This window comes from Morus notabilis, unplaced genomic scaffold (assembly GCF_000414095.1).
Source record: "Morus notabilis unplaced genomic scaffold, ASM41409v2 Scaffold1993, whole genome shotgun sequence".
Taxonomy (NCBI): Eukaryota; Viridiplantae; Streptophyta; class Magnoliopsida; order Rosales; family Moraceae; genus Morus; species Morus notabilis.
The window spans coordinates 89,359-105,608 of NW_010357752.1; the positions used below are offsets into that span (position 1 = coordinate 89,359).

At 33.6% G+C, this 16,250-nt stretch overlaps 1 protein-coding gene across 1 annotated transcript; it reads right to left on the reverse strand.

Moving 5' to 3' along the window:
• Window positions 1-3,215: 3,215 nt before the first annotated feature.
• On the reverse strand, window positions 3,216-10,912 carry LOC21386836 (protein TIC 100). The gene is made up of 11 exons (XM_010090862.2): window positions 10,098-10,912; window positions 8,791-8,862; window positions 7,812-7,901; window positions 7,511-7,684; window positions 7,204-7,294; window positions 6,374-6,436; window positions 6,198-6,264; window positions 5,443-5,546; window positions 5,203-5,329; window positions 3,876-4,624; window positions 3,216-3,776 (listed from the first exon to the last, which is right to left on the reverse strand). Exons 1-11 carry the CDS (start codon window positions 10,751-10,753, stop codon window positions 3,378-3,380), a joined length of 2,592 nt encoding a protein of 863 aa, XP_010089164.1. The 5' UTR covers window positions 10,754-10,912; the 3' UTR covers window positions 3,216-3,377.
• Window positions 10,913-16,250: the final 5,338 nt, after the last annotated feature.

The following is a 16,250-nucleotide window of genomic DNA, read 5'->3' on the forward strand; positions in this document are numbered from 1 at the left end:
AAAAAAAAAAACGGGGGGGGCAAGGACTGGGGGGCAAAAAAACCCCCAAAAAAAAAAAAAAAAAAAAAAGATTCTCACTTAGGTATTACAAATAGATATGTCCTATATTTTTGTTCTCCTTTTTTTCCTCTATTCTTCTTTCTTTCTATATATCCTACATCAATCCACACGATAAATTTGTGGCAACGGATTGTGACTTACACAACTTCTTTAACATGGTACTCTCTGTTTACTAAGACTTCGTTCACTTCGCGGATTCGAGTTTTCAATTCGAATTGAGATGTGACATTTTCTGAGAGCTTTTTACTGTAGCAAAAAGAGTTAGATGTGACATTTTCTGAGAGCTTTTAACTGTAAAAACCTAGAACTGAAAACTCGAATCGGTGAAATAAATGATGCCTAAGTAATTTCTCTGCATGTGGAGGAAGCCATGAGTAGTGTCATGTGTTTGACGTGGCCGAGGAGGGTTGCGATCCACACGGCCCCATTGAAAGGCTATAAATTACTATTTTTAACCGTCTAAAAGCATAAACAAAAAGAACGTAAAATAAGTCTAGAATGTTTAATTTATAAATTTAAAATTATGATTTAAAATCATTTTCGATTTATGTATTTTTTATGAGAGAAAATACTGTAACAAGTTACGAATCATGATACGAATCCTTACTCTAAACGTAAAAATTTAATCACTTTAAGAGGTGAGGTGGATAATAGTTGTTAATTTGCGACCGCAAGGGAAAGCCATAAAAATGTACAAAGTAGATTAAGGCGATAGCTTCCGAACTCATGAGTTTGTTTTAGTTCCAAATAATTTGTTCAGAAACAAAAAAAAAAACAAAAAAACAAAAAAACAAAAAAAAAAAAAATATATATATATATATATATAATTAGATTCTGATACGACAATGGGGGTCACTTATATAAGATACTAGGACTCCCAAATATCCTGTCACATTCAACGTGCCTACCTTAATAATATTGCTTTTGTCATTTTGTTTTTTCCTTCATATAGATGCATTGTATTCGTAGCCCTAGTTGCCAAGTTGGTGGGGGCATTACAGTGACTCTATTATAAACTCTATTTATTGTCTTTTCAGAAAAAAGAAATAAATATTTCTTAGAGTATATGAATCTAAATTTTTATCATAATTATTAATTAATATTTTTTTAATTAAATAATTATATTAATTAAAAATAAAAAGTAGGTATTCTAAAAATAAATTCATCAATTTTCTCTTGTCTTTATTCTGAACACGGTCCTACAAAGAAATGAAAGGGCTGCAATAATTATAAGATAGTGAAATTATTAGATCCGGTTGATAAGAAGGAACGAGCTTTTAATTTAGGGAAAACGAATTAGAAGTGGATTATAAAAAAACGTTTGGCAGCATCATAGAGAGATGTATCTGCGTCTACCCACTATTTTATTTTATTTTGTTTTTCTTTATTGAGTTCGTATCATAGTTTGATAATAAAATTGTCTATGAATATTAAGACCCGTTCATTTTATTGATTTGAGTTTAGAATTCAAGTTTTATTACAATAAAAAATTAAGAAATAATAAAAAATAGACCAATATGAAAAGCTTAAGAAAGTATATAGACCAATTTTTAGTTATAGAAATTAATAGGGCATAACTTGTCAAGTTATAGTTCATAACCAGATAAGTTATGGACAAACTTGTCAAGTTATGGTTCATAACCAGACAAGTTATGGACGAAAACAGTAATTTGACATATTTATTAACTTATGTAAACTATTGGCCTATTAATTTTAATTCATCTCAAGTCTTGACCTATTTTCCTCTTTTTTCCTAAAAAATTTTCATAAACAGTTATATCTAACTTTTTTGTGTCTTTCAATCAAGAGATGCATCACCACACCCCCAGAGTTAATATCCATTAATACTAGTTTATTGTGCGTTTGTTTTTGTTTTTGATTTTTTTTTTTTTTTCATGTTAGGGGTTATACGATATTTTAGACTGGCAAAAGTTATCCATATCGTCTGGTGGGGGAAAATATATATATCCACTAATTTGAAAAGTGAAAGTGATGCAGAACATATTAATTATGCAGTGGTTGAGATTGATTTTTAATTATGGTTTTTATGCATTTAATTTAGCATTAGTTTCTCATAATAATTAGATAATTAGTTTATAAATTGGCTACGTTTGTAGAAGACAATTCAACTATGATATTGATGGATAATTCAACAGGAATGTGTGGAGGGAATTTTTCTTTATCATATTTGCACAAAAATATCATTTTAGGCGACAAACCATCAAAAAGTCGTCACGTTAAGAAGTGCTCTGACTATTATTTCTTTTAAAATTATAATAAGTGCACCAACTCTTGTTTGTAAGAAAAACAATTTCTGAAAATGACTTTTGAAATCTTCTAACGAAAAACATGCAAATTATAGCAGTTTTCAGAGCACTAGTTTAACAGCGTCACTTCTTTTTATTTGGTTAAGAACTTTAGATATCCTTTTGGAAAATACACTCCATATAGTTCCTTCCTTTCTTTCTCTTCATATTCTTAAACTAGAGTACTAAGGCTCCGTTCACTTCGCTGATTCGAATTTAGAATTCGAGTTGAGATGTAACTTTATGTGAGAACTTTTTACTGTAACAAAAAAGTTAGATGTGATTGTTTATGAGAGCTTTTTACTGTAGAAAAACTCGAATTCTAAACTCGAATCAGCGAAGTGAACAGGGCATAAATTAATCAGAAAGGGAAGAGAAGAAAATTGTAAATTTAGTGATGAATTATATCTAGTTCAAGTAACAAAAGACTTAAGGCGCATTTAGAACTCAGTTCCAAAATAATTTTATTTTTTGTATGAAAATGAAAACGTTTTTAATTTCAGACAGAAATCATTTTTAAAAATGCGTTTGGTAATTTTATTAAGAGATTATTTTTAGTATAAAAAAAACTCATTAATGTCTCTCTTTCTCTCTCTCTGCTCGAGAGAGGAGAAAACAAAAACAAAAAATGAAAAACGACTAAAAATCATTTTTCATTTCTCTCATTTTACACTAAACCAAAAAATCGTTTTCATTTTCGTTGTTTGTCTTTATTGCGCCAAACGCCGTTTTGAAAACGTTTTCATTTTTTCTTTCTCAAAAAACGTAAAAAACAAAAACGGGATCAATTCCAAAGTATTCTTTTGAATTGCAAAGAGCAGTAATCAGACTCGACACTTCATTTTCTTGTTTTCATCTCTCTGCCTTTAAAGGCATAAACCAGGAAAAGCAAAGGCTCAATTGAAGTATTTGACAAAGGCAAAAATGACTGTAGCATTACAAAATTTGGACCTCAATCAAAATTTTCAAGTGTACTGTTGTCAAAGAGGGGTAGAAAGTTGCTCACCAAATTTAGTCTCTTATATGCTGTTCCAAATAATGAACTGGGGTGTGCAAAGACAATATAGTATCTAATTCGCTTTCCGGTGCAATGTGCAACCAAGCATGATTTCTTGCTGCCCGCAGTTTTCTGCTTCCTTTTGGCGTCACGGGAACAGAAGGATGCGATGGAATCTGAGATAAGGAACGCAGCCGACGTATCCTTCCATGGGAGCGGTTCTTCGATTGGAGTACAGGGGTTTGGCTTTCAGTGATCAACTTTCCCTTGCTTCCAAACACCAGAGGAAAACTAACTGAACCTGGTCTCTGAAGAAAGCCAATACGGCATTCGGCACACAAGGGAGGAGTTGCCTTTACCATTGATCTACGCTTCTTCCACGATAAAAATGATTGTTGTAACAAGGATGGAACCTGAGATTTAATTTAATTGGACATGTCGTAAAGATAATGAGACATGAAATGGAAAAGAAACGCAAATGACGTATTGGAACATTGAGATTTATAACTTACTCCGGAGACGAGGCTACCAGTAGCAAACGATAATGAAGATGTTGAAAATGGAGATGGCCTGGATTGGCTTCCCTTTTGGTCATTCTTACTTGGATTCTTATCTGTATTATTATTAGCAGAGCCAAAACTTGATGGAGTGTCATCATCATCACCATCCTCCTCTTCCTCCTCTTCTTCTTCTTCTTCTTTGACTTCCACCTCTTCAACTGAAACTCCCTCATCTTGTTTAGGCAATGGCAGAGTATCTTCCGTCGCCTCCGTACCCATTTCCACTTTCTTTTCCTCTTCTTTTTCCTCCCTTTCTAACTCTTCATCCATGTCCTCAATAGCCTCTTCAAGGCTTATCTCAGCCTCTATCAGTTCAAGTTCTTTCTCGATCAGCTTCATCCTCAACTCACTAGCCTCTTTCTGCTCCTCGGTCCATTTCTCTAGTTTATCAAAAACTGGCATGCATGCTTTTTCAACTGCTGATATAAAACGCTTAAAAGTGCCCTCCTTCTCGCCAGTATCTCGTCCATAAAACTCATCGAACCCAAGGGGTAGGTACTCGACCTTTTCAGGATCTGCAACTTTCCCATCTTCCGGCTGCCAAAATAAGCGAATCCCATGCTCCTCATCATCTCTATAATTGATTAAACGTCCAGTTGGCTTATGTAGGATTAGGGGATCTTCATTATGCACAGGCTTTGATGGATCTTCAGGATCAAGCTCTGGTTCTTTGTTAACGAGAACAAATTCTGGAGTATCATCTGATAGAGGAATTGTAATATGGGTCAGACAAGTAACAACTTCTTACTTTAATCCTTCCCCCCCTTTTTTTTTTCCTTTTTGCAGGGGAAGGACAAGTAATTGAAATATCACTAAAATGTCGGGGAGTCATAAATAAAAAACCAAAACGTGTAGTTTTGAAAGTGGGGATATTTTTTTTGTGGTCTAGTCATATAGTTCTTTCTTTGTTTCTCAGGTCTAAACAAGAATGTAGCAAAGGACTAAAAAGATGTAAATTGATTATCAATAAACTTTTATCACAAAGGAAAGATAGAAAGACATGCATAAAGAACATACCATAAGAGGTTAAGATAAGAGATAACATCCAATTTTCCTTGACTGAGCAATGTGAAGAAGTTATCAGCCTATGTAGGCAGGCAAGGGACACTTCTAACGAACTCAAACTACCAAAGAAGGAATGTACAAAGGACAGAACGGTTTCAGCTTTCGGGAAGGCTACCCCATATTATACCCCTCTTTCATGTGTCTGGTTAGACTTCAATACCCACATCCCTTGGTTTCTCAGTCAATCATTATAGAGGAGTGAGGAAACAAATACCTTTTGACCACCAGTACTCGAGCTCGGCAGGCATAGGTAATCTTAACGGAGCTTTATAAAAGGAGTTTAACCACATTTCCCTTTCCTTGTCCACCTCATGCACATATGTTTTCCAATAATCAGGGACCTGCAAAGGGAAGATGCTCATTCTAACTTTTGTGGACTTTTTAGATATAATTTTGAATCTAAACATCTTGAATTATAAAATAAAAACATATTGTCACTTAAAGGGGAACTCACTTCATAGAATTGGTTTATAAAGCCTGGCGCCATCCACACGTCTTCTTCCTCATAGAAATAGGGATGTTGGGGATCGCTATATGGGCCCCTCTCTTCCCGAACCACTACAAGGTAAACAAAGACCAATACATGAACAGCAGAAGGTGATAGAATGATTAAAACACTATATATAAATGTGATAGAATGATTAAAACACTATATATAAACAAGATTTCTGTGAGAAGGAACTAGTTAATGCAGCAGAAGGTGATGGAATCATTAAAACACTATATATAAACAAGATTTCTGTGAGAAGGAACTAGTTAATGAGTAATTCTAATACTAACTGTATGACCACTAAAAATGCTTTAAATCACATAATCCCATATTTCGCAAACACTGAACATTGATATAACATATGGACACATGGTTATGCATGAAATGAATGTGGGGTGATCAGAAGAGAGAATTTGTTGAACCACGTAAACGAATGAATGACTAAGGCTTGAAACATTTTGTAACTATTTCTGATCATTTAGTAAATCACGTATACCCACATAACTCAAAAAATGAGACTTCATTTTGATTATACATCAATTAATTACTATTCTGTTCATGCCATTCTTTTCCTGCTTCTTACTACCAAATTCCCAAGATATAAGTTTTGCAGAAACTAAAGTGACAGTACTTTGCTTAATGTCTCTTCTCAAAAACATACTACAAACATGTTTTTTTTTTTTTTTATCTGAAATACCACAAACATTTAAACTACATACTTCCATCAGGCTTGTTTATGAACATCCGGGCCTTAGCCGCAGCTACTTCTGCTATACCAGCATGCATCTGAAAAATAAACAGCATATTGGATATAGAAGTCGCTCTAAAAGAGCTTATTTTTAACCAACTTTCCCTTCATTATGCAAATACATAAAAGAAACAAGTGAACAAATACCGCTGATATCTCCGCATCACAACCATAATCATCCTCCAATAGTTCCCCAAAGTAGAACCTACCCTGCAAGCATAGTAAAAATACTTGTGTCAGTTAAAAAGAAGGGAATAGAAAATATGACAGGCAACAAACTGGATTTATTTAATGATTTATAGTAATCGATATAAGCCTAATTTGCACTCTTTGTGGGCTAGTATTGTACAGATTATAGATGTCTGGTTTAATCTAATTTCTACTATATGTAAATTACATACAAACCTTATACTACACAAATCCACATATTCATCTAGTTTTTACAATTTTCAAAGAACAAAAAATAATGTCCTTAGAAAATAAAGTGTTAGAAACCCATTAGGTAGAATTCACCCTTGCAAAACCAGCTCTCGCAAGGGGAGGGATCCATAACTTATAAGCCTACTAATTATTTTATAATCATCCCATGTGGGACATATTGGTATCTAACATTCTACCATGCTCCGCAACCGTCGTCCACGGCGACCCATCTTCCCAGCTAGATGAATTTGCTTCTCGCCTTCCATCAGGTGGCAAGCCTCTCCAGGTTGGCCCATTCATAGCGACAATCACAAAATCATCGGCATATCCACCACTTTTGGGCCTAAATCAGCGGCAATCTACATTATCGACACTAACCTGACGGTAGCCCTTTTCTTTCTGGCAGCTTCACTCGGCTACCAGTATTCGACGCTTTAGTAGCTTTGCAGGTTTTTTTCCTTTTATTTGTGTGTGTGGGTGTGTTTGTGGCATCTAATGGATTTCGGCACTTCATGATTATTAATTTAGTAAGCAAGATAATTATTTCATGCACATACAAAGACAGTGCGCTCGTTGATCTCATATACACCACATCCATGCATCCTGCCATGCTTCCACTCACCAGCATATCGGTATCGACCCTTCTCACTGACATAGAAAGCAAACATCAACGAGATTCCCATGCGACAAAATACCATCTCAATAAATTTTATGAAAGATAAAACTACAATCTTAAATACGATACTAAATAAAACAACTATAAACTTCCAATGCTAATATTTGGCCTACATTTGACTTAGTTGGAAAAAATATATATATATAGCTTTCGTTAAAAGCAACAACAGTTTAAGAAATCTAGCTTACGGCTTCCGCCCAAATTGTCTGATCCACTCTTCATTCTCATAGAAAGGTATTTCATAGTTTCCTCCTGCCAAACTAATGCTGTCTTCAATATCCATCTCCAGCCATTCTCTATCTTTTGGGGTCATATAGTCTCTTGATATTAATTTCCCTTCGGCACGCATTTGTGCTTCAAGCCTAAATAAAGTAAAAAAAAAAAACTCTCCATGGATTAATCATTCCAAGAAAAGAGTTCCAAGGTTCTAACTGCTGAGAACTTTTGAGTACTTACATAAGGCATTAGGGTTTAAAAAAAAAAACATACTTGGAACCTGGCACAGGTTCTATATCAGGTATATCGACTTCAACAACTCCGTGACCCTCCATGTTATTTTGAAGCCACTCACCTTCATACCTATTGAAAAACATGTGTTAAGAAATACATAGATGTAAATGCAAGATACATCCTAGACAAAGAAAGCATGAAGGCACCTTCTTAATACGCATGCAAAGGAAGAGGAGGTAAAATACTAGCTTCTGAGTCTTCATGATTGCAGAAAAAAGATCAACCAAATCATAGTCTTTATAATCCCGAATATCGGCGTGGGACATCCTCATCCTCACTGATTATTTTTTAACACTTTAGGGAGTAAACAATCATTTCTGAAAGTTTGGTTATTTGTATCAAAATAAGCTAGTAGTTTTGTTAAAATTCATACTACCATGAATATGATAACAGAACTAGTATTTACAAGTAAGATACACAAAAAGGACTAGTCAACCTCACATATGGTTGTACTGATTAGATACAGAAACTGACCACAATTAATACTTAAAATTTTGGTTTAAACTATAAAGTTCTCCTTTCTACTTCAGATAAACTGACATTAATCTAAAATTTTCTTTTTGCAATCTCTATGCACATTTGTACATTGTGTGTGCGGTTTTTTTTTTTTGTTCAATGTGTCAAGATTGATGTGGAAGTCCACATGTGGCTACTGGTTCTTTTACTGGGTGATTGCTAATTGAACATAAACCTCATTGGTTTCTTTACACACAAAGGCCCTAATGCAGGGGCAATAAAACAACTATGTACGTCAAATGGGTGATTATTGTTCCTTTTAAATATATATATATATATATATTTCCTAGCACCGTCAAAACAAATAATTATTGGAACACTTTATAAATTTTCAATCCATTGCACAATTACAGAGCAAAGGTACTTAGGTAGCCAGCAATAAGTAAGAATGCATGCATAAATACCAACAAAAAAAAAAAAAAAGAAGCTCGGATAGTCAAACCTGACAAGCCCCTGTTCACCAACATAAACACCTTTTCCATGAGCTAAGTCATCCCAAACAGTGCCCTCATACCTTGCACAAAGAGCATAGTCTTAAGTCACAAAAAGCACTACCAAATGAAAACGGACACAAAACAAGAAATGTCATCTTGTTGTTCCAGTAAGATTGCAACTACAAGTAAATTCTAGTGGAAACAAATACTCTCGAGCCGTCATTTATTTAATGAAAATGAGATAGATTCTACCTTACTAGTGCGCTTAAGAAGCTGTAGAAATAAGGCCACAACTAACCATCTATCCAAATGAGGTAAATACAACAAACATAAATCATTGGTTATTTTCAATTAGGGAAAGAAAGAACCACTATTACTCCCTCAACAAACAGAGACGATGAAACGACGACATCATTGATTGAATTCTGACCGTATTAACCACTAAGTACGTTCTAGCAGAAGGAAATACCAATGAGATGCGGTCAATTTCATTAACAACAATACTGATTCAGTTAAGAATTCAAAGAAAATAGGACCAACATACCTTTTTTAAAGAAAATGAGATATAGTAGTGCAGACAAAATCCCGACTCATTTCAAGTTAAACCAAAAAGAAACAACAAGCACTGCTGAACTGCTGAACCAAAATTACACCACTCAAACAAGCAGAAACTGTAAAGTAAGAGCATATCGTTACACCCTGCCATCTGTCTAGTGAAAATGAGTTGGACGACAAACCCAAATCCGTGCCTTTCATCAAGAACAATCCTAAATAGCAACATTTCTAGAATTTTTTTTTTTTTTTTTTTTTAAGACTAACCATCCAACAAAAACGAAATTGTTACCACAAGCACATTTCGCCAATAGAATCCCAGGATGATTAAAAAGAAGAAAAAGGAAAAAATAAACAAAACCAAATACCCACCAATGAAACCAAACGGAGAAAAAAAAACAGAAAAAAGGGGCAAAATCACCTCTTTCAGAATCCTGATTCAATCTTGGCAACGTATTAACTACTAAATCCATAAGCAACTAATGAGTATCATTCCACCCCCAATCAAGCTATTTACAAAATTGTGGTTACAAACATTACTGGAAAGCTATAGATAACCTTTACTCTCTTTTTTCTACTGACTAAAGCAATAAGCAAAACAAATGCCAAAGGCAAAACTGTACTCACGAGCTGCAAGCCAAACCAAATCAAAGCTAAACCATCAAAAACAAAACACAATTACAGTAAGTTGTGTTGTGAGGTAAATATATATATGCGCGCGCGCGCACACACACACACACATATATATATATAGAGCACTCACGAGCTGCCATCGGGGAAAATGTAGCTGACCCAGTTAAGAAACTCCTCAATCCGATCCAACTCCTCAATGACGGACTTGGGGTTGGATATATCATGGTGGTTGTCGGGTATGACAGGATAAGGCTTCCGAAACGGGACGTAGAACGGCGCAATGGGTGGGTCCCGGCCGGCCGCAACCTCCTTCCTGACAACCTCCCAATCCTCCTCGTCGGCCCAGGCCGGGTCCCACCCTGGCTTGGTCATCTCCAGCGGAGCGTCGCCCCAGAGCTCCATCAGATCCTCCTCCTTCCAATTCTCAGGGTCCTTGGGGAAATCAAAGAGTTCCTCGTGGTCTACGTAGTCCCTCTCCTCCTCCTCTCTCCTCCTCCTCACCCTCTTGCTGTTGAGAACCTGGTTGAACAACCCCACGTTCGTCTCCGGAGAGTTGTCAAACTCGTCTATTTCATCGGTGGGTCGAACGTAGGCGAGGGGCTCTTCGGGCTTATCCGTCTTCTCTTGCTCCGTCTCCGATTCGGATGAGGAATCGTCCGACTCGGAGTCTGACTCGTCGGAAGAGGAGAATTCTTCATCTTCGTCTTCTTTTTCTTCGCCTTTTCCGTCCGATTTTGGGTCGGTTTCCTTGCTCGTATTGGGTTCTGTGAAGTCCTCCATTGCCATTGTTTTCTGGGTTTTCAGAGCTAAGAAGAAGATGAAGAAGATAAGGTAGCGAATTGAAGAGCGAACAATACGAAGGCTTCTTTTTGTTTTGTGCAAGAACAAGCTGACTGAAATGAGACCGAGGGTTTTTTGTTTTGTATCTCTCTCTCTCTCTCTTTTTTCTCGTAATAATGTCTCACTCAAATTTTGCACTCGTACTTTTGATTTTTATACTTGGAACCAATAATTTTAATTTTACTGCCATGTTTCTTTTCTGGTTATAAAATTTGAATCGTCGAATTATAATTTATTTATTTTTATAAAAATATATATATAAATTAAAAATAATTTTAAATCTATTAACTAAACGTCTATTAAATTTAAAAAAAATTTCAATCATAAAATTCTCGTTAATCAATCAACATCATTAATTTAAATACATGAATTAAGCATACATTAATAAAGAGAGAGAAAAAAAGTGTCTATTGTAGAGTGTGTGTAGTTTTTTTTTTTTTTTTTTCCTTTACTGGTAGGGTTCAATTTAAAGGCAAATATTAGATCTTAGACAGATTCTACTATATAATATCTCAGACACCAAATTATAGACTAAATCAATAAACATGATTAAGAAACTTATTATATTTCAACAAATTTTAAAAATCAAAATAATAACAACATTAAGATGATGTTTGGTTCATTAATTCAAAACTATAATTTATAATTTTAATTTTTAAAATTTTAATTTTTTTTAAAAAAAATATTATAGTAAACTAAAAACTATAATTCAAAACTAAGCTAGAACCTTGAAACAAATGGAGCATAAACCTATTTCAACAATATACTAAAATCATGACCTAAATCAGATCCAAACTAATTAATTTTACAAATTAAACATCAAACTAATTACAACATTTTTTTAAAAAACAACTTAATTTTTAAATAAAAATAATTTTATAAAATATAAACCAACACTATCTATGCTCCTATACACACGGTCGCCAAACGCCGCAAGTGTCTCACGCGCCACCGTATTCGATCTCACCGCCCATATCTATGATCAGATTACAACGACAATCAAAACCCCGTAACTATCTCGACGAATCTTGACCGAAACGTCGTCATTCGCCCCTACAAAGTCGCTACTCGTAACAAAATCTGAGCAGCTGCACCCCGCCAATCCGTCGTATCTCCTCCATCAACACTAGTGTCGACTAACTCATCATCGGCCCTGCATCAAAACCCATGCGTTACCTTGGTCAACTCCGCCTAAACCCTCCCGCAAGAGGGGGAAAATCGTCTGTGGCGACAATGAGGAAGGAAGAGAGAGATCATGGGAGACCGCGTTGTCAAGGCTCAAAGTGCATCGTCGCCGGTGTGGATGGAGCTTTGATGGTGAAGTCGGCACCGACTATGGAAGCTCCTCAAGTTTTGGACAAGTTAGGGTTTGGTTTAGACATGTTTTAAAATCAAAGGCTGAGATTAAGAGTTAAATGAGGTTAATGGTTGAGATTTATTTTTAGGTAAATATTGATTGTTTCTTTTAATGAAAAGGAATATGTGATCACGTGTGGGAGGTTTCATTATAATTCTATATTCGCTTGTGTTTTGTCGCCGTTTAACTTTAATCTGGTGACTGTAAATAAAACACCCTAACATAGAACTTCCTTTTTCTTTTGTGTAGTCTTGTGGCCTCTGTAACCTGTTTTTTTCCTCTCTAAATGGATCTAATTAAGATTGGATTTCACGAAATTTTAAGACTCGTTTAGTTCACTGATTCGAGTTTTTAATTCGAATTAAGATGTGACTTTATATAAAAGTTTTTTACTGCAATAAAAAAATAGATGTGATTATTTCTGAGAGCATTTTATTGTAGTAAAACTCAAATTTTAAACTCGAATCAGTTAAATGAACGAGGTCTTAAAGTACCTTACAATATATGCACTAGGTTGACCCAAGTAAATGTGAGTGGGTGAAATTTTCAATTATGCATTCACTTTAAAAAAAAAAAAACACTGTAACTATGTCCCTACTCAATAATTGAAATATATAAATAGTGCCTATACATTATAAGAAATTATAACTATGGGCCAATTGAAATATCTAATTTTATTCCACTTCATAAAAAATTATCTAATAATTAGATGTGATTGTTTATGAGAGCATTTTACTGTAGCAAAATTTGAATTCTAAACTCGAATAAGTTAAATGAATAGGGTCTTAAAGTACCTTACAATATATGCACTGGGCTGACCCAAGTAAATGTGAGTGGGTGAAATTTTCAATTATGCCTTCACTTAAAAAAAACACTGTAACTGTGTCCCTACTCAATAATTGAAATATATAAATAGTGCCTATACATTATAAGAAATTATAACTATGGGCCAATTGAAATATCTAATTTTATTCCACTTCATAAAAAATTATCTAATAATTAGATGTGATTGTTTCTGAAAGCATTTTACTGTAGTAAAATTTAAATTCTAAACTCGAATTAATTAAATAAACAGGGTCTTAAAATACCTTACAATATATGCACTGGGCTGACCTAAGTAAATGTGAGTGGGTGAAATTTTTAATTATGCCTTCAATTTAAAAAAGAACACTGTAACTATGTCCCTACTCAATAATTAAAATATATAAATAGTGCCTATACATTATAAGAAATTATAACTATGGGCCAATTAAAATATCTAATTTTATTCCACTTCATAAAAAATTATCTAATAATTCATGGTACTACAACTGAAATTTTTTTTTTCCCTCTACCACCAAATATATGACGGATTTGATAAAAGTGAAATTACTTTTTCCTTATAATAATTATTGAATTTAATTTTGAAATCAGATTGCCCACACACACACATATATATGTCTACATAATTAAGAGTAAATGGGTTTTTTTTTTATGCTTAAAAACGTTTCGTTCAACTCTTTTTTTTTTTTTTTTTTTGCTGTTGTCATTCTTGCAGAGAAAGAGAGGGAAAGAAAAATATTATGATCCCGTTCATTTCATTTATTTGAATTTAGAATTTAAATTTTGTTACAGTAAAAAGTTCTCATAAATAATTATATTTAATTTTTTTACTACAGTAAAAAACTCTCACATAAAATTATATATCAACTCGAATTAAAAACTCGAATCAGCGAACTAAACGGACCCAATATTTACTTTTTAGTAAAATTACCACATGTCAATCTCTAATTAGGAGTTCTCTTTAGTGGAATACACGTGGCGGTCTTCAGTTGGTTTCTCATTAAAATGGAGACGTGTCACCATACAATTACGTCAAGAAAACGAGCTCAGTGAACACGCAGCACAATTAAGCGCAAATGTGAAGGTGGCCGGCGGCCAGGCCACATGTCGCCTATTTATTAGCTGGAACAAGATTGTGGGCGGAGGACAGCTGACACGCCTGCTACAGATCCCACTGGACACGCCTTTATCTAGACGTGGAATGCACGTGCGAATCGCCGCCGTTGGTGATCATTATCTGTCGCCCTGAAATCAATTTTGATATATATATTAATTTATTTTGAATTGATTTGTCCATTTTAACAGTGTTTTGCACTAGCTTTCTGATTATATTCAAATAAAAATAAAAATAAATAAAATTACACTAAAAATAAAATAAAATTACACCAATTAAATAAAAATCAAATAAAATAAAACTAATTTAAAACACAATAAAGAAAAGTAAAATCTCAAGAGCTAAGTGATATTTGTGAAAATGAGTAATAAAATAACTCTATTTTATAGAGTTATTAATACCCGTTTATTTTATTAATTTGAGTTATTACAGTAAAAAATTGTAAAAAATAATAATATCTAATTTTTTATTACAGTAAAAAACTCTCACATAAAATCACATCTCGACTCGAATTAAAAATTTAAATCAACGAATTAAACATACCCCAAACGTTTCCCTTTTTTTCTTTTTTCTTTTTCCTCTGTCATTCTCTTTGTTTTCCTATTCTTTGTTCTCTTTTTTTTCTCCCTACATTTTCCCCCCTTTTCTATTTGTTTTTTATTCTTTTCGTTTTTAAGTCGTCTTGGTTTTTTTATTCCCATATTTTATTTTTATTTCTCTCACTTTTCTATTGTTTTTTTTTTTTTTTGCACCTCCCCAAACATTTTACATATTTCAAATCTATGCCGTATTACTAAAGCTCAATCGGTTTCTTCCCAAAATTTACGTTGCAAAATGTTTTTTTTTTTTTTTGCTTTTCTTTTGTTCGTTTTTGTCTTCATTAAATAATAAATATTTATAGAGTTAAATATAGATATTGTTATTAAATTTTTCTACAAAATCCCGCGCGAACTAGTGTGTGTATAATCATGTATATACTTTTTGTTACTAATAGAGAATTAATAAAGAAATTAAAACAACCTCCATATCTACATGTGTATTATATATATATACATATATATAGTATTTTTAATAGTTATTTCAATATAGGTGGGTATTATTATTTAAACATACCGTTAAATATGACGGAGTCAGGATTTGTAATTGTCAGTGGAGGCTTAATTTTCTTTTTTTACATAAATTGAATTTGTTATTATTAATTTAATGAAATATACATAGATATAAGTGGGGGCTAAAATAGTTGTCCTTAATTTTTGTGGGGGCTAAAAAAAATTTATGTAGAGTTAAGAGAGATTAAAATGATTTTTTTTTTCAATTTTTATGGGGGCTAACTTGTTAATTTTATAAGAGAATATGTGAATTTTTAAAAGAACAAAAATGTGAGTGGCGGCTTAAGTCCCCTCTCGTCTCTACATGGCTCTGTCAATACGTTAAAATAAATTTAATAATTAACTAAAAATGTATAATAATTAATAAAAATAAATTCTTATAATGACACTTTATCAAATTTGTATACTGATGGATAATCAAAACGTAACTATTAAAAATCATTTCTCCATTAAAGAAGAATGCATATGTGTCTTTTAACATGTTATTATGATAACCATAAGGAACGGCGAAATAAATGACGACAGACCTGGTAATGAAAAATAATAAATATTAAAAATCAAACCCATGTGCGTAATATATGTATATAATATGTATATAAGGGCTTTGATAATCTATTGCTTTTTTTTTTTTGAGAATTAATATTCTTCATTTTTTTTCCCTGCGGAATGATATTGTGCTTGACATAGCTTGACATATTGTTTTATGTGCCAAGTTAATGTCGTCAAGATAATTAAAAGTAAAGATGCAACAATAGGTCAGGGCCTATGGGCCGACCCAGACCCATCATGATATAGTGACGGGCCAGACTGACACGGCCCGTCATTATTTAAGGCACGACCCAAACTATAAATATCAGTAAACTGAGCTGAGCTAATATATATCGGCCCATGAGCCGATACAGCACGCTCATGAAAAATTATGGGCTAGGCTGGCCCGTTTATGTCCATAATGGGCCGGCCCATGTAAGGCCCATATAGGCCCACAATGAGAGAAGACAATAAATTCAAGATGATTGGGTTGATGACTTTGAAAATTTTGAC